The 19,175-nt window shown below is 43.8% G+C and overlaps 3 protein-coding genes across 6 annotated transcripts in view; 1 reads left to right on the top strand and 2 right to left on the bottom strand.

Annotated features, from left to right (window-relative positions):
- atp8a2 (ATPase phospholipid transporting 8A2) overlaps positions 1-9,753 on the bottom strand; it is a 55,200-nt gene extending 45,447 nt beyond the window's left edge. The window contains exons 1-2 of one of the 3 annotated variants that reach the window (XM_058376981.1): positions 9,531-9,753; positions 4,819-4,914 (exon numbers count right to left, since the gene is read on the bottom strand). In XM_058376981.1, the coding sequence (XP_058232964.1) occupies positions 4,819-4,914; positions 9,531-9,573 (139 nt within the window). In that variant the 5' untranslated portion in view covers positions 9,574-9,753. Of the gene's footprint in view, positions 1-129; positions 416-4,818; positions 4,915-9,530 lie in introns of those variants that run through there. The other 2 variants (XM_058376982.1, XM_058376983.1) reach the window with 2 other exon arrangements.
- Positions 9,754-10,463: 710 nt separating this feature from the next.
- rnf6 (ring finger protein (C3H2C3 type) 6) lies at positions 10,464-16,243 on the bottom strand. Its single transcript, XM_058376813.1, has 4 exons — positions 16,105-16,243; positions 14,544-14,699; positions 14,270-14,389; positions 10,464-14,066 (listed from the first exon to the last, which is right to left on the bottom strand). The coding sequence occupies exons 2-4, from the start codon at positions 14,683-14,685 to the stop codon at positions 12,277-12,279; spliced, it is 2,052 nt and encodes a 683-aa protein (XP_058232796.1). The 5' UTR covers positions 14,686-14,699; positions 16,105-16,243; the 3' UTR covers positions 10,464-12,276.
- A 709-nt stretch (positions 16,244-16,952) lies between these two features.
- The window catches only part of cdk8 (cyclin dependent kinase 8), a 28,503-nt gene continuing 26,280 nt past the window's right edge, over positions 16,953-19,175 (top strand). The window contains exon 1 of one of the 2 annotated variants that reach the window (XM_058377016.1): positions 16,953-17,404. In XM_058377016.1, coding sequence (XP_058232999.1) covers positions 17,277-17,404 — 128 coding nt within the window. In that variant the 5' untranslated portion in view covers positions 16,953-17,276. The remainder of the gene's footprint in view (positions 17,405-19,175) is intronic. The other variant, XM_058377015.1, reaches the window with a different exon arrangement.

Genomic DNA, 19,175 nt, shown 5'->3' with positions numbered 1-19,175 from the left:
TTTTTAAAATAACAAGACGAGCTCTATAAGGTTTTTTCTTTCCTTTTCTAACAGTTAAAACGCGTAAACCGATCGCTTTCCGTGCGCCGTTAATAATGCACGGTGAAGAGGACGAGGATGTGAGTTTACCCAGCTGGCGCGACGAACACGAATACGGGCGGTGATGACGGACGGATTGGATGAATGGATGGAGCAGGATGGTGCCTCTTCTCTCTCCTTCTCTCGGGCCTCAGTGACTCTCGGCGGTAAAGCAAACCCCTCCGTCCTGCGTGTCATCAGCCCGGCTCCGGTTCCTTAATAACGCCTTTATTTTTTTTTTTGGGATCAGTTTCCCTCGGAATTATGTCTGATTTCACATCACACGCGTCCGCGTATCCGATAAAGTGTGTACTATAAGAGAAAGCGTTCACCCTGCCCGATGCGAAAGGGCTTCGCCTTTAAAGGGCCAGTTGCCAGATTTCCGTGGTGTTGCCAGATCGTGCGCTTTAACGCAGATTTCCGTCAGTCGGTTCACCAGAAGTACGAATCTCCTTCTTTCAAACCATATCACACAACCTTACTTGGATATATAACAAGAGTTACGTAATGTTCAATCAAGCATTCGATTCACTACCGAATCATTGATTCGATTCGATTCATGATTCAATATGATTCAGTTCAAACAAAAACTTTCCCTACAGGAAGGTCTTGTTGTTTCTTCTTGTTTCTAATATTACAAGCTGTTTTTTTTTATGTTTTTGTCTTGTGTGTTTCACTCACACACACACACACACACACAGTGGTCTCTTCCTCTGAGTGCTCGTGATCGATCAAACTGTGAATTTAGACCTACAATTGTTAGACCCTAATGACGGAATGAGAAAATCTGTTCTTCTGGAGTTTGACCAAACACAATCAGCACCTCACAAGTACACAGATAACACGTAATCATAAATTCCTGGAAAAGTAGTCCCACCTCTAAAGGAAGGGTTTTCACACATCTAGAGCTTGACTTACAAAAGCCACAAACAAATCTGCTTTTCATGTATGTCAAGATTTCTTGAGAAAATTCAACAGCTTCCTGTATCTGTGAGTGTTGAGTAAACTTTGTTGTTTCTTTTCATTTCTGTGGAAATTGCATACAAGGTACAGGTTCAGTCACTAAAATATTCAAATAAAAGACAGTTTATTATCACTTTAAATCATCAGGGATGCAAATTTTCTCCAGATTTTGGATTTATACCTCAGTTCTCGATTAGGATTGGATCCACTCGATCTATGGAGATGCATTAGATCTTTTGGAAGGAGTCTTCAGTGTCAGTAATTATAGTACAAGCTTGTTAAAAGTACAAGCTGTAAAAGTTTCCCCTTATGGCACAATGACTTTACACATTACAGTTTTTCAGCTGGCATTTTGTTTTTTGAACATTGGAAAATATTAAATGTAAGTGTAAACGGATAAAAAGTGTGATCTTTAATACTTGTAGCTGTGGTATAAGGAGAACACAACACTCCAGGATGTGCTGTTATGACTGACTTTATTACAAATGCGATAATGTTTACGTTTACATTTCCTAGATTTCTGAATTTCTCCGGATTTAAACGTGACATCGATTCACTGCCGGCTATTTTTAGACGTGAAAATATCATGAACTAAAAGAGTACAAAGAACAGAATAATGATTCACATAAATTTTTCAAAACTGCATCGGAGGCCATTTTTGTTCCAGATGTGCTCGGAAAAATAAACAGCATCTTCCGCAGAACTGACGTTCGCCTGATCAGCTGTTCTTCACGCCATGATCTCTCTCAGTTTGTAACCTCAAAAGCCATCAGGCTCTGCAGCACAGAGTAATGAGTCCATCCCCTGAAAAGCGCAGTATCGCCAGGGCCGCGATTTACGGCTGGACTCCGATGTGACTCCGAACTCGACACCGTGACACAGTGGAGCTGATGAGAATGCGGTGATGGTAGTAAACCACAATACATATCACGTCCTGCCTCGTAAAAATCGATATAACATCTCAGAACAGAAGAAGAGGACAGGGCAGGTAAATCCCATCACAGCACATCATACAGGTCAGAAGCCAAAGTGTGAGCGTCTCATCTAAACCGTTGCGAAAGGAACAGAGCTGAGTCAGCTCTTCTACTCTTTTTCGGGTTCTTCTATTCCTCACATGCTCCTCTCCTCTCGTTCCCTCTCCATTCCCTTTCCTCTCAGACCCTCGATCCAGGTGATCGATAACGACGGCTCCTGTGAGCAGCTCTAATTTGTCTGGAGACGAATCAATGCTTCGGTTACTCGTCAACGACGAGGCACATTAGTGAGTGATTAACAACGCTGAGTTGTGTTCAGCAAACTATCGATAGATGGAACTAATTATTGTTTCAGCTGAACAGACATACTGTTATTATTATTATCATGATTCATAACTACTCTTGCTGTTAAACACTCAAATCTGACTGGTCGGATCCATCGCTAACAGCAGCTCTAACGGGGAAGCTCCTGACGTGACTTAAAACGCAGGTTTACTGTGTATGATTACACTGGTTGCTATAGCAACAGCCTATTCGAAGGACGCTTGCCCTTAACCTAACAGCATTAATGGAAGGAGTCTCCAGTGTGAGGGCTGTGTATCTCTAACAAAAAGTCTTCAAGACTACAGAGAATTACAGATGTTTTGGTGTTGCTTGTTTGTCAGTTGTTTTGTTTACAGCTGCTGTACTGAAATCCACATTCCTCAAGTTTTAATGTAGCTATAAACGGATAAAAAGTACGACAGGTTGTTCTTCAATTAATTAAAAAAATTGTTTGTATGTCACTGTGGTAAGAAGAGGAATAAAACACTTAGGGAGGTGTTGTTATTGGGAAAGTAATCACCCCACCACGTGCCCACACACACACACACACAGCGTTTTTACTTCTCACTGCATTCTTCATAAAAAGTAGAAACATTCTATGTCGAAAATGTATAAAGTGTTTATTTTCCAGCGCTCACGATGACTCTAAAGAAGTCTAGTCTGTGGTTAAAGGGTTACAGAGTCAACCTGAAGTGACCCACGTATCCGGGGATGATATTTCTTGGCATCACAACCTAGACTTCACGTGTATTGAGTTTCAGACCAAAAAAGTCTCCGATTTAAACGGAAAATTATGACTCAGTGACCCGGCGACCTGGGAAGACTACGACATTAAATAAACCAGACTATTCAAGCATGAGTATGATTAGATATCACACACACAAAAAAACAAAAAAACCACGCGAGCAGAAACACAAACAGAGAGGAGGCATGGCCGAGACCCTGCTCAGGCTTGCTGGGATAATAAAAGTGTTGACAGTGATTAGAGACACGGCCTTGATCGGGGTATGTTGATCTTTTTGGGTGCCGGTGAAACTTTGCAGTGCGTGGGCTATCCTCAAGGACATGCCAGTATTCTGATATGAACAATAAAAACCAAAAAAAAATCCCAGCATGCCCTGCAGCTCTGTATCAACATCTCTAAATTGAAGCCAAACATTTGAAAACTGTGATTATTTAGTACATAAGATCGTTTTGTGAAGGCGGGAATCAAGAGGGAACCTTTAAAGTGAGACGGAAATATGCGATATATCCGGCTCGTGCATTATCCAAAACAAAAAAATAAGGTTTTTCTTTTGACTTAACCTCGAAAGTCTGAAAAACACCTTCAAAAGTCTGGAAAGTTTTCTTAACGCTGAGAAACAGAAGCCCTGTGTGGAAGATCCCTGTATAACCCAACATGTGGCTACGGGGAATTCAGACAAACGTGATATCGCACAAAGATCAATCCCTGAAGCGTTTCCGACAGTGGGTGGCACATACGGAACATACCCTCCTCTGGACACTTGTGCTTTATAGCACCGTGTCAGGTCTGTAGGTGAGAATCAGGTCACCACTTGGCTTGCAGCCCAACTTACATTACTAAAACGACGGACCTGCTGTTGAATAATAAATGGATCGGATCTGCATTATTTATTGGGGCAGTGCCTGTGTACCGGAGCTGGCTTTCTATCCACAACATCAACATCACATCATCGCAGTTACCCAGCGCTGGTAATTAGTCTGCTTGTAGTTTCTATTCTCAGAGGTGATTTAAAGCTTCATCAAGCAACGCTCAGACTAATGCAAAAACATGGAGCGGCTCTGCTTATGGATAAAAGCAGCGAAGCATGACTACAGGCAAGATCTTCAGAAGTGCAAACATGGGTCATATCATGATTCCTGACTAGAAATCCACCTCTCGTTAAGTCGGTACCTATGGAGCTCCGCCTGGTCCGGGTCACCCATCTCTGTGGCATACGATCCCTGTTTCCGAGGCGAACGACCGATCTGTGGCACTCCTTAGACCCTGAAGGTGTTACTGAGGGGTATGTCGTGGGCCGATAAAGGTGGAAAGGAATTATAGCTTCTTACAGACAAAGTAAAAAGGGCTTGTAATCCTCTTCCTGTCACCTCGGCAACTTCGCCACGTCTAATCTTAACCAGGGCTAATCCCGAACTACCCATGGCCAGCAAGCCACCAGCTTCAGGCCTTCATGCACCAGACACCATGCAACTAACTCTCACCCCAGCCTTGATTTCTAATCTACGCAAGCACACACTTTTTTCATCATGCACACTGCTGCTTTCTTTAGTGCATGCTGTGCTTATGTGCAGGTCGGTGCTTCCATCCATGCAACGTAGGAAACAGACGAGGAAGTGGCTTTACAGCAATAAAAGCAAGCACCGCCATGCACCTAAGACTCCAAGCAGCAAGGAAAGGGAAGCAGATAAGAAGGACAGGTGTCCGAGAAGCGACCAGCGTGAGAAAGGGACTCACTTTTCTCAAACCTGTCTGCCAGACGGGAGCGCATGTTGGTCGGTTGGTCCGGCTGGCAGGCGGGCTCCTGGCTAAGAGAAGTCAACACTAACTGCTCTGGAAGAGCCCGCAGGAGAGAACACACAAGACACAGCAAAGTCAGTCAAGCCACCGGCAACAGAAGCTGTTCTATTGTTTTCATGCTTTTATTTTAGAGAGTAAGAGAGAAAGAGAGAGAGATAGAGAGAGAAAACGTGAACACAAATCTATTCAGGATTCGGTCTCGGTGCATGCTGGAGGATTTAGATGTGAGATTGGAGCCTGTAGGAGCTAAATAACAGTAAAAAGCAAAGATAAATGTGGTTAAAAAAATATATAAACAAACCCTGAACAAATCCTGACAGTTTTATTAATTCTATAAGAAATCAATACATCTTCACAGATGTTCCCTTGAAGGACATTTTCCGAAGTCAAACTCACTCTTGTCTCTCAAGTCGCTAATTATTCTTGGAATTAAACCTAAAGCATCAGAGCAGGAAAAAATGCTTTAAACCTTACACCAGAGCATCAAAGAGATGTGAATAATACTAAAATTGATATTTGTTTTGTCTATAAACTATAGAATATGTTTTAATATCGTGTACGATGTTTGATAAGACGTCAAGACTGTCTGATTAGACTAAACATCCTTGGCGTACCATCAGGCAGTAAATAGCGCTGTTTAGTTAAACTACACCATTAACAATCATGCTAAAGATGATTATGTAGAAAAAATATATATTTATATAGCACTTCATACAGAGAATCAGCTTTATTTTTTAGTTATATTAAATATAAATAGTTGTATACGTATATGCGAGTGCTGTCAGAGAGCTGTATTTCATTCTGTGGTAAATGCTGCCCTCGTGTGGACAAATCGTGCAATCGCAGCACAATCGTTTAACTGCGATAATATAATGTAACATAATAATGACAAGCATAAAAAAAATAAAAAGCGCAACTCCTACAGGCAGTGAGGAAAAAACAGGGCCATCTGGAGACCATTCATTAATGGATTTTACAATTCCCCTAGAGGGCACATTTTCGTGCACATACACTACTCACAAAAAGTTAAGGATATTTGGCTTTTGGGTGAAATTTCTGGAAAATGTAAAAAGTTCACACTACAGTGATATTATATCATGAAAGTAGGGTGTTTAAGTAGAAGCATGCAATGGTGATTTCTTCATCTCAAACAATTTAATGAAACAAAAGCTAACAGTGGTGGGTATACCACAACAAAAAATGTCACTGTCTCAATAATCTGTCATGTGCCCTTGACCATCAATTACAGCTTGACAACGACGTCTCATGTTGTTCACGAGTCGACTTATTGTCTGCTGAGGCATGGCATTCCACTCTTCTTGAAGGGCGGCAGGTCATTGAGGTTCTGGGGTGCAGGGTTACGAGCCTCTACACGGCGACTCGGCTGATCCCATAGGTACTGTATGGGATTCAGGTCTGGAGAAAGTGCAGGCCACTACATTTGAGGTACCCCAGCCCTAATGATGCGACCTCGATGAGCTGGAGCATTATCGTCCATGAAGATGAAATTAGGCCTGTATTGTTCATGCAGGGGCACAATGACTGGATTAATGATGTTATTCAGGTAGTATTGGCTTGTCACTTTACCATTCACAAGATGTAGGGCAGTTCTGTATTGAGTGGACACACCTGCCCAGACTGTAACACCACCACAACAGTGGCTGATGCATAACGCTCTCCTTAACGTCTCCAACATCGTTGGCGGCCATCATTTCTGCTCAACGTGAATCGACTTTCATCAGAGAACAGCACTGAGGCCCACTGGTCCCTCGTCCAGCGTAAATGCTCCCTGGCCTGGTGGTGTGGTCAGGTACCCTTGCAGGTCGTCTAGCACACAGACCACGCTGATGTAAACGGTTTCAAATGGTCTGACGTGACACTTGGGTGCCTCTCACCTCCCTTAAATGTGCCTGGAGTTGAGTGCCATTCATCATCCGGTTCCGCAGGGCACTGTTCACAATGAAGCGGTCATCAACGTGGGATGTGGCCAAAGGATGTTCACATCTATGCCTTTCTGTGACTCTTCCAGTCTCTCTGTATCTCTGTCCCAACCTGCTGATGACACTCTGTGACACTCTAAGCTCAGTGGCCACTTCCCTCTGAGAACATCCTGTTTGAAGCCTCACAATGGTGAGGTACTGTTGATCAGTTGTTAGGTGTGGTCTTGGTCTCATGATGTCAAAATGTGAACAGCATGATGAAGAGGACTGTTTAAATACCAATTCTAACTGAACCAGAAAATGTACTGGTCGATTCATGGATCAAACACCAGTTGTGAATTTTGCCATTAAGTACCTTGTTAGAGAACAGCAAGTTCTGCAAAAAGTACTGAAACACTGAACAGTTGGACATGAGCATTCAAAAGTGTAGAGAAGGTCAAATTAAGTTCACCTGGAAAGGTTATAGTGCATTTTAGGTGCATCCTGAAATTTCACCCGAAAGCTGAATATCCTTAACTTTTTGTGAGTAGTGTAGCTGCACTTAAATTTTTTTAACCGTACAGGAGCCTGTAGGGCACCGAGTCATGCATTCACTGCAAGATCATCTATTATGGCATTTCATCATGTTTCTTTGCGTCTAAAGAACCCTTTAGGGCACTGCATCACAAATTCTCGACTGAAAGGGCACCCTAGAGGGAACTTCATCATGTTTCCATGCATGTAAAGAGCTTACAGGGCACTGTATTATATATTCACTACTAGACGGGCACCCTAGAAGGCACTTCATCATGTTTCTTTGCATGTAGTGAACCCTACAGTGCATTGTATTATATATTCTCTACTGAAAGGGCACCCTGGAGGGCACTTCATCATGTTTCCTTGATTATTGGAAAACATATAGGGCATTTTGTCATATATTCTCTCCTGAAAGGGCACCCTAAAGGGCATTTGATCACAGTTTTTTTCATTCCTTTACTTCTATATGCAGTCCTATTCACATACAAAGAGGCAGTTTGTTGTTTTCAACACCTGCTGCTGCCTGTGAGGTGAAATTAAATTTAAAAAAAAAAAACACCATGTGAGTTGCCTTTTATGGAAAGGTTTAGAAACTTTGGGTTGCAGCTCAATTCCAGGCCATAATAATTATAAATCTATTGATCTTGAGCTTGAGGAAACTGTGGAATTTCAGATATTAACAAAAATGATTTGTTACTATAGAAACAATGAAGAATTAGAACGAGCGCATTAATATGAACCTGGGATATGGAATTACAGCCAGATCTACTGTCCGAGCTGCTGTTACAGGAAATGAATCAACACCTTCTGACCAGTCGGAATTGAGCAGCCTTATGGTATAAAGTGCTGTATCACACTCACTGTTTAGAATTCCACTGTTATTTTTTTCATCTCAGGATAACAGGAGACACAGGCAGCTGACAATCATCTGTGTGGGTGTGGCACTCGGAGAGGATTAATTAAGAGATCTGCCTTCAGCACTTAAGGATAAAGCTAACAGAAATAAAGTGGTGCTTTAGGTGAAGCGCTTAGGTCAGGACTTTTCGGGTGAGTTGCTGCTGCCTGGAAGCTCAATCAAGAGCGTGATTTGGCTGATTACTCAGAGAAAACGCTCACATTTTGTACTGACTTAATCATCATCCAGATACAAGCTACTGCTTTAATGACAGAGATGGATAAATCTATCTATCTATCTATCTATCTATCTATCTATCTATCTATCTATCTATCTATCTATCTATCTTTAGTACCTGTGTCTCTTTTACCTTGGTAAGTGTATTTGTTAAAGTAAAGCTTTAAAGGTGGATCAGTGGTCATTAAGGTCCGATTATGTAACCTCAAATATTTTAAAAGTACAGACTAAAGTGACAGAAGATGGTGCCAAGTTTCACTTTCTGTTTGGAGATTCCCCATTTTTGTTGTGGTTTCCTCCCACCGTCCAATCGTGCCTGATTTTCCCAAAGTAGGCTCTGTATCCACTATCTACTGGGATAAAACGGTTACTGATGAATGAATGAATGAATGAATGAATGAATGAATGAATGAAGTGAGTGAGTGACTAATTGAACTTTAAGGACCACTGATGTACATTTCTACCCGTACTATAAAAACTAATTAAAGGCACATAACATACACCTGATTAGGTAAAATATAGACCTAATGGTACAAAAGATTACAGCAGTTACAAATAAAAGTACAGTCTAGCACTAATATTTTTGCTCTCCTCCATTCTGTTGTTTATGATCTAATATCATGTGCTAGAGCTCCCTCATACTTCCCAGGATGCTTTCACATACAGTTAAGTCTAATTCCAGGCTACATCTCATAACCGCTGAATGCAGGCAGCTGAGCTGCGTCTTTAGTGCGCAAGGACGAGTGTAATGACCGGGACGTCACCGGGGCAACCTGTGTGTTTACAGTGTACTAACGCCGTGAAGCGCAGCCACACGGATGACACCCGTTTTCGATGCGGATGAATAGGCCGTTTGTAAGTCGTGCACGGTGGCAGGCCCCGGGGCGCATCCGTCTTACGCGCTCGCCTCCATTTTTATCCGCCGACGCGTTGCGCAAATTCGTAGCCGACAATCAGGATATTCCTCATCACGCAATAAATAAATAAATGAATAAACAAAAACACCTGCTATAATCAAGTATTGATCGAGTGTATGGTCACGCTCCAGACGCCTCGCTTACCTCCCTCGCTGTGGATCTTCTTCGATCGCCGGTTAAAGTACATCCTGCGGCTGTGAGTGTCGGGCGTCCGAGCAAGCCGAGCGCACCGAGAGCATATCCGTGGAGCAGAAGCCCAGCTCAGGGGGGCAAGCGGACTGCACACGGGGCTGCGCTCTCCGGCAGATAGAGCATCGTCACAAGCGTTAGGTCATTCAGGGCTTGGCGGCGCGCATTAGAGCGGGAGCGCGCATCCCGCACGCTGCTGTTCTCTACAGGCGCGCCTCCGCGTCGTCTCTTTAGCTCCGCCTACCGCGTGATAGACACTACTACTGCAGGGCCATGTCTATGTTTAAATATATATATTTTTTAAAGTGAAAGAAAATGTATATTGCACGAGGTCCTTTTTTTAAACCTTTTAGATAAATAAATACAAAAACAGTATCTATATTATGTATATATAATATTATGTATCTTATCTATACCTGTGGATCTACACCTTCTATTACTTTTTATCATTGGATTTTTCTTTTTGCACGTGCATTTATTTCATCTTACACATTAAATTGTTAAGATGTATTTTAAAATGTAAATTTATATTATTATTATTATAGTTAGGGTTTTTGTTCCAGCTACGCAATACACTTGTTCTGAGAGAAGGACTTTTTTTCAATCATTTGTACTAATAAGAAATGAAAAATATTGACTATTGCCTATTAAATATTAAAACTGCATGTGATCAGAAGAACGCTGTATATCGTGACATCTAATAGAAAGGAGCCGTCAAGTTTGCCTGGCTCTCTTGGCCGTCCATTAAATAAAAGGTCCAGTGGAGCTGGATAGAGCGGCGACTCTGTGTGGTGACCATCTGATCGTATCAGCAGAGCGCGTGCTAGCACAATAATACAGGCAAAAAAAAAAACAAAAAACCTTATTTAATTTTTAAAGAGCAGAAAAGAAAACTCATTTGCTTGTTTTATTACATAGTAACAGAATACATATCCGTAACTGTTATAGCATCACATTAGAACATAATACATATTCATTTCTCAAGGTCATTTCTTACCTTATTAAATAAGAACTAAATAAATCATTCTGGATTTTTAAATGGCCAAAGACTCCGCTTGCACTCTCGGATGAATGACCACTAGCATACTCGCCATTTCATACATATTCACACACGCACTCACTCACTCACTCACACACACACCTTTGCGACATACACACAAAATAGATTCAAAGTATATTCCACTACATCTGGAAAGAAAAAGCGTTAAGGAAACCAAATGTTTTCCTACTGTTTCCTTTAAACGAGACATTGAGGCATAATGTAAAGGTTTGTTGAGAAGCGTACCGTTTCGTCTGCTCAGAAGGAAATGAGGCTGTGCTCTGTGTGTGTGTGTGTGTGTGTGTTACAACCCTGTTCATGCAGGAGGAGGAGAACACAGAACCATGATGAGCTCATTATTATCATCAGTTACCCTTTTAAGAGACCAGTTCATATTTCTAACCTTCATTAAGAATTAAAGTATGGAAAGAACAACTTCTTCATAATAATAATAATAATAATAATAATAATAATAATAATGCCTGTCTCTGTGCTCTGATGATATTCTGAGTACAGTTAACTGTTGGCTCTGTTGTATTCACTGTAAATGGCAAGGAAGTTGACAAACAGACCTGGAAGACGACATCATGTAAGTCCTACATGAAAATAAAATATATATAAAAACCTCAAATGTCAGTAACAAGCTGAGTGGAACGAGAAATATTTGAAACATTTGGGGAGGAAAAACAAAACAAAAAAACAAAACAGGGATTTAAAAACCATCCACTCTTTTTTTTTTTTTTTCTGACATTGCACCTATTTTTAAAGTTTGGCCTCTTAAAGGCGAAACACTTCTTCACCCTAAAACTCCTCCTGCAAGTGCTTTAAGAAGAATAACAAAATGATTATCTATCACACATTAAAACAAGGATGCGTGTTCTGGCATTATATATTCACACAATTTAAAAACAAAAACACACACAGGCGGCATGACGCATACACGCAACGGGGCGGAGAAAATATTATTAAATAATCTGCAATGGGGAAGCATCAGAAATGTGGAGAAGAGAAAATAAATCAATCCATATTTAATCCAACAGTATGTAGTGTTAAGAGGCTGATTGCCGTTTCGATTGTTCTAATCTTGAAACCATGACTCGGTCGCAGTCGGAGCAGGGAGCCGTGACCGCACCCGGACCGACAACACGCTGAAAGTGTTAAGAGCTTTAAAACTGGAACATTCTGCTAAGAGGAGCGTGGCGTAAAACTAAAGTTCAAACAGATTTTAAGAGGAGCTTTTCTTGAGCATGGTTCTATACGGTGTCTCAATGTCAAACTCTCGCAAAATAAAAATAATAAAAAGCACAGGCATTCGTATATTTACATAATCCTCAGGATCTGGCGTGTACAGATCGATCTATAAAAATCCATTTCATGAAATGCTGAAGATTAGCTTTTGCTAACACTGATTCATCACAGTTAATATCTGTTGGGGTTTTGTTAACGGACAAACCCCGAAGCAGGATGGAGGAGAGAGACTTTGCGGACAGGAGGGAAAAGAAAAAAACCAAAACGAACAGGTCTAAAAAAATAAAGCTTTGTTAATTCTCTCTGTTGTTTCTTCTTTTGGTTCTACCTACAGCTGAATACAGAGGGAGCTGCTGATGAAGGAACGGGTGGAACAGCTGGAGCGCTATGTACAGGAGCGATGGAGGAAGCGAGTCAGTCCTGATGGCTGGACAGAATGGGCTGCCTGCAGATGGGGCACGTGTTGTTCTCTGAGAGCCAGCGGTCGATGCAGTGGATGTGGAACTCGTGTGCACAGGGGAGGCTGCGCAGCTTGTTGCCCTGCGCGTACTCGTTGATGCACACGCTACAGGCGCGCCCCTGTTCGCCCTCCAGGCTCGCCTGGCCGTAAGTGCGCGTGGCCAGATTGTCGATCTGCTCTTTTGTGAGACCGCGCGGGTGCTCGTTGTCCTCCTCATCGTTCAGCAAGAAGAAGTGCGCCAGCCGCAGGATGGGCAAAGTGCCGTTCTCAACCAAGTTATTTGTGTCCCGTCCGGTGGTGCCCACCCTCGCCTGGCCGGCCTCGCCCACCGCTCCGCCCTCTCGTCCCGACTCGGTCACGGCATTCCCCGTTGTGGCTTCGCCGCCTTGCGTACGCTGTGTCTGAGCTGCAGCGCTGACGCCCACGTTCTGTCCGGGGGCGGAGCCTTCCGGGTCTGCCTCGGTCTCCATTAAAGAGCTGAGCTCTCCGAAGCCTGTCATGATCTGCCGCAGGATGGAGCGCAGCGCCGTGGAACTCGGCTCACCCAATCCCGTCTCAGAGATACGGCGCAGAGGAATGCGGATAGTGCTTACGTATGTGCGGATGCCGGCGCGTTCCGAGCGTGAGATGGTCCGTCTGAAGCCTCCGCTGTCGCTCTCGAAAGTGACCGTATTTTCGGCGGCGCGTGCACGAGACCGTGTGCGGCTGGCGATGCTATCCCGGTCTCGGTTCTCGCCCGGCCGGATTCGGCGCACCTGCAAATCCAACATGATGGTCGGGTGCCGGCGGACGCTGCCTGCTGCACCTGACACGGGCGTCTCACCTTCCTCAGTACCCACTTCAGGAGCGGATTCCACGGGTGCGGTCGGCTCAGCGGGAATTTCCACCATCTCCACAGCAGCAGCAGCAGCAGCCGTGTTTCCAGTGGACTCTACAGCGGGAGCACTGTTGCTGGGGGTTGGGCTAGAGCTTCGGGCGGAGTTTCTATCCAGAGGTGAGCGGCTACGACGCGAGGACCGGGACAGAGCTATCCGACGGACCCGGCCACGTGAACGAGTTCTGCGTGCCTCACGGCTAGCTGCCGCCCCCTGCGTGCTGGCCTGAGACACAGCTTCCGGACAGTCTGCAGCATCGTTAGCTTCCTGAACCTCCTCGTTACTAAGTGAAGGAGGCTGCGGCTGGACTTGACCCTGCACACTGTTAGTGCTATCCTGTTCTTGAGATAGGGATGTGGATGTGGCCTGTGAAGGAGGGGGAGGAGGAGGAGGAAGAGGAGGAGGAAGCGGTGCTGGCTGAGGCAAAGCAAGGTTCCTCCTCAAACTCGTATACGGTGGCTGTGAGATCAGAGGCGAGGTTATGGGTGGGGTAGTGCTACTGCGAGTGCGCCGTGCCTGAGCCCGCCGCCCCAGAGTGGGCCTGGTTGTAGAATAAGGGGTGGGGTGTTGAGTGGAATAGGGTGCAGGCCTTGGGGGAGTGCGTATAGATGCAGAGGCCCTCTGCGTAACAGGAAGTTCGACAGGGTCAGAAGCGTCACTGTGCTCCCCCGGCTCGGGCTGCTCGTGATTGATGTTGATTTCCAGGCTGAAGCGAAACTCGCCGCTGTTCGGGTTTGTGCGGCTGACGGCACGCCACGTCTGGTTGCCACTCTGGCCGCTGCGGGTGGCGTTGCCCGTGCGTCGAAACGTGTTCAGCCATTCCAGCAGAGAGTCACCGTTAGTGCTCTCGGTGCCCGGCTCAGCGGCAGCTGCAACACAAACGAACACAAAGTCATCTCTTCAGGGTTGTTTTATTTTTTTTTACTTTCTATTTCAAGGATAGAGAAATCTGATTGTTCAGGATCTCCCTTACTGCACAACAAACAATGAGTCAGGGAGACAAGCACACAGCTATAACCTGAATGTTAGCCAATTACCTGCTGCTATTACCACTCTATTAACACTAACTCACCACTGCTGCCCTCTTGGCCAGCCTCATTGTTCTGTGGACGTGATTCAGGGCGAGGTTGCGAGGACACGCGCTCCTTTGCTCCATCCAGGCGCTGTCTCAACTCCTCAGCTGTGATTTCACCTACACACACAGTACAGAACCAAATTCATCAGCAGTTTAAGAAACATAGCATCAGTGTGCTGGGATTAGTATTTCATGATGCTGCTGAATGAGGACCCTGCTGTGAAGGATCGAGTGTGTGTGTGTGTGTGTGTGTGTGTGTGTGTAAAATCACCCGGTGTGCCCAGCAGGTTGCTGTCTCTCATGAGCCGATACTCCTCCTCGCTCAGCTCGTTGATAAAGTGGTAGTACGCCTCCTCCCGCCGAAGACGCTCGGCCTGACGGCGCCGCTCGTCTCGCCCGCCGGGAGGGTCCATCACCACGGAAACCACTGTTCGCCATGAGCCCACACATAAAAGGGTGAACTGTTAGTGCTGCTGGACATGACTATGCATTGCCATGCAAATGTTTGTGTACCCTTTATGTCAGGTCTCACAGTTGTTATTTCATTATCAGTAGAAGAAAAATAGATCACTGATCTCTGTTATGTCTCATACACTCCTTTGTTCTTTAACTTTTTTTAAACTATGTTCTTGGTGATATTTAATCAAATTGTATTTTTTCATTTCTATCTTCATTAAGATTCAATAGTATTTATATGCTACATGAAAATCTTCCATCCTCATGTAATCAATTTTGATATGCAAATGAGCATGACGCTGCAATGAATATGCAAATGAGCCCATGACGTCACCGGGCGACTGCTAACGACCGACTGAGCGTGCTAGCTACTTTCCCCTGAAGAACCTTGCCATTATGAAGACTAACATGGCGCTCCATCACCTTTTAGGCTCAGTACAAACTGCAAACTTTGTCCCAACCTTTCTGCTGAAAGGATTTTTCGAGTGATGCGACGTTTTAAGAGAGAAAACCATATCTGCATATGACATGTTTTGGCAAGTGCTGCGTGCTGCAAGGTCTAGATGAGGTTAAAAGAGCGTGACGCAAATGCTATAAATTTCCAATACATAAAAAACAGAGTTCTATTGTGCCAAGACATCAAAGCTCATCAGTGACATAACGTTACACCCATCATTAGGGAAAAGCTCTACCTCAAAATGTACGCCAAGAATATGCTGATTCCTAAAGCCTCGCTTTAAATCCGAGGTTTATACAGCTTTGCAGTTAGGCTTAATAGTTAATAATAACAACAATGTATAAAACCCCCAAATAAACAACACCTATCACTTCTTAAGCACCATTATTGTTCAGGAATAATCCACTGTTCCAGCAGGCCACGGTGAAGAATGCAAAGCTAGCGGAGAGCTCTAAACTGACGGCTTCAAACCATTGAACCAATCACAGAGCAAGCCACGATGACTGGCACGCCGACTGTCCAATCAACGCCGGTCTAAGGCGGGCCATGACAAAGAAAACGTCGGGCACCGTGTAAGCTAGCACTAAAACCGAGACACAATGAAGAAGCGCTATGTTGCCCTAAACCATTGTCAAAATCACATTCTAAACGCTGCAACAAAACGTCGGTGCATTAATACTTCTATAAAGATAATAACAAGGAAAAACGAGCTGTCATTTTGTATGCGATTATGTTGGTGTCGAGAAGACATCCACCAAGCTAACAGCTAGCTAACGAAAAATAGCCGTTTGACAATTGTTTAGCCGACAGACGACAAATGACCGTTAGTGAATAAACCCAGGAAAATGTACTAACATCGAAGCTATGAATACTCAGAACAAGCTGCGATGACACAGCCAAATAGGCGTATTTTCAGTACCTGAAACAGCAGTTATAATATGGACGAGTCCTCTTTCCTCTTCGCACTGATTACAAATGTAGCCTAGGTACGTTATCTTTTTCTCCTACCCGCATTACAACAACTCTCGCCTCCTCCAGTCTGATTGGCTAAACCATCTAGGTAGCCCGTCTTCTACGCCAGTATTGGATAATATTTAGTGTCAAGCGTCCAATCGGTGTACTTGTTTTGCGGCTGGAACCCACTAACCAATCCTAAAGCGAAGGGGGTGGGCTTTGTCAGAATACGGGTGGGAAAATAACTAAGATGGGACCAACGGTGCCACACAAATATATAACCGACTGGGTATATGTTCCAAGTAAACATGGTCCTACTTCCAAATTAACTCACGTTGCATCATTTTAATTTATACACATCATGTAGTGTAATTGTCAGAGGTTCGAAAAGGTTTAATTGTATTTAAAAAAAATAGAATGACCAATAATAATAATGTCTAAAACACTAGTTAAAACATTAATTGAAGTAGAGATGCATTCCTTTTTTTTACTCAACATGTCATTTTTTTTTTTTTTTTTTTTTACATTTTTTACCTGACATGTCTATGATTGGATCAATTGTTATTGGTGCTTTTTCAAAGCCTAACCCTAACACCGCTCTTAGTTTTCAGACACAGTAAAGGATCGTTCATGAGAATTTGTACTGTATATGTTAACGAAAAATAAGCAAAGACGAAACAGAAACGATGCCATACTTTTATAAACGATCTACGAACTATTTCTATTTTTCTTCCTATTTATTTAGAGAGTTAGAGAGACATCCACGTGGTGCATCACAAAGCCCTGTCCACTCAATTAGCGGCTTTTACGACGCTTTGCGACAGTGCCGTACGCCGACTCGTAGCTCTCCCCAGTGAGATACCGGCTGGGAAGCTCAGTTGCAGGGGAAAAATTAACGAAGTCGGAGCTTAAACGCAATAACACCGAGTGATTTCTGCGGACAAAAACTCGTTAATTTGTCATCTACTGATTGCAAAGGGTAAATGTGGGATTTTAAGCAGGATTAACGGCGACGCGAGGAGGGAAGGCAACTCATTTGTGTGAGCGGGGCTCGGAGTAAAGTTGCCTCCCTGTTAGCGGCGCTTTAAAGGGAAGAAAGACAACAAAAGCGGTCGGGGAAAACAAGCTGCGGTGAAAATGGACTATGATTTCAAAGTGAAACTGACCGGAGAGAGGGAACGTGTAGAGGACCTGTTCGAGTATGAGGGATGTAAAGTCGGCCGGGGGACATACGGTCATGTGTACAAGGCGAAGAGAAAAGACGGGTGAGTTTCACGGCGAGGCCTTCTGTCTGCTTTCTGTAAAGTCATCGACGCATCCTGCTTTATCTCCTTTTCCTTCCAGCTCTGCTGCCTGCTTTGCACGAAGCTGCGATATTATACACGGGACTGGCGCGTGCGATTTACCGTGAAATCCGTATTTCGACATCTTTCTAACACTCGGACAGGTGACACGTCTGCCCTGTGCACATCACACACCGGCTTATCTGATCAACTCATCAGAAATCACATCTTTCTCCGGTGGTGATGAAACCCTGCTTCTCTGATGGCTGCCAATCATTTATCTTTGCCATATAAAAAAAAGTTAGAGGATATTTTGACGTGTGTATAAAATTGACAAGCGAGGATGATCCCAGAATTAAAGAGCGGATTTATTGCTGTAATTTAAGTTCTGCAGGAAAGCTACAGGTTTCAAGTTAAAATAAAATAAAATCAAAAGTAAAATGTTTTTGACACAAAAACCGTAAACATTTTATCTTTAATGCCGTGAAAAACATTGCTTTAATCTGCTAGTCTACGTAATAATAGGGGTGTAACATAATGTTATACGGTATCTGTATTCCGGGTTCCATCTGAAGTGGGCGTGGCCTAAACGTGAGGCTGGTTTGTTAGGGTTAACTGAGCACGAGCTCTAGCTCTCTACCTCAGAAACACTGAACAGAGAGGTAGAACATGTCAGGTGTGTGTGAGTGAGTGAGAGAGAGAGAGAATTCTGACACTTCATCAGCCTCAGCTACATCACTCTTCTTCATAAGAGACGCTAATTGTACACGATATTGCCAAAAGTTTTGGGACACCCCAACGAATCAGTGAATTCAGGGGTTGGGCTCGGCCCCTTAGTTCCAATGAAAGGAACTCTTAATGCTTCAGCTTCATACCAAGACTGCACACCAGTGACCAAAGCAAGGTCCATAAAGACATGGATGAGTGAGTTTGGTGTGGAGGAACTTGACTGGCCTGCACAGAGTCCTGACCTCTACCCCATAGAACACCTTTGGGATGAATTAGAGTGGAGACTGCGAACCAGGCCTTCTCATCCAACATCAGTGCCTGACCTCACAAATGCGCTTCTAGTGGAATGATCAAAAATTCCCATAAACACACTCCTAAACCTTGTGGAAAGCCTTCCCAGAAGAGTTGAAGCTGTTATAGCTGCAAAGGGCGGGACAACTCCACATTACATTCATGTTCATGTAAAGGCAGATGTCCCAAAACCTTTGGTAGAAAGGTGTTCTGTCAGGTTCCTCCACACCAAACTCACTCATCCATGTCTTTATGCACCTTGCTTTGTGCACTGGTGTACAGTCATGTTGGAACAGGAAGGGGTCATCCCCAAACTGTTGGGAGCATGAAATTGTCCAAAATGTCTTGGTATGAAGCTGAAGCATTAAGAGTTCCTTTCTCTGGAACTAAGGGGCCGAGTCCAACCCCTGAATAACAACACCTGAGTCCAATGATATGGAGGGGTGTTCCAAAACTTTTGGCATTATAGTGTATTTGCTGTTTTTTTTTTTCCTATTTCCTAAATATATAAACAGACATGTAGCTTTAATTCAGTGTTCTCTATTGGTTATGAATAACGTGTTCATGTTCGACTACATCGTACATGTTTGTGTACATACAGATGATATGTAAGGTATAACACAACCAGGTGTTCAGTAATCCAGACAGGGGTGGTGTGATGTGGCACAGCTGGATTGCACACTACCTCTCTGAAGTGTGTTATTGTCGTATACCAGGGCGGTGTGCAGTGGGT

The sequence above is a fragment of the Hemibagrus wyckioides genome, linkage group LG23 (assembly GCF_019097595.1).
Source record: "Hemibagrus wyckioides isolate EC202008001 linkage group LG23, SWU_Hwy_1.0, whole genome shotgun sequence".
NCBI classification, from domain to species: Eukaryota; Metazoa; Chordata; class Actinopteri; order Siluriformes; family Bagridae; genus Hemibagrus; species Hemibagrus wyckioides.
Note: the sequence above shows the minus strand (reverse complement) of the source record. Positions and strands in the feature narration are given on the sequence as shown.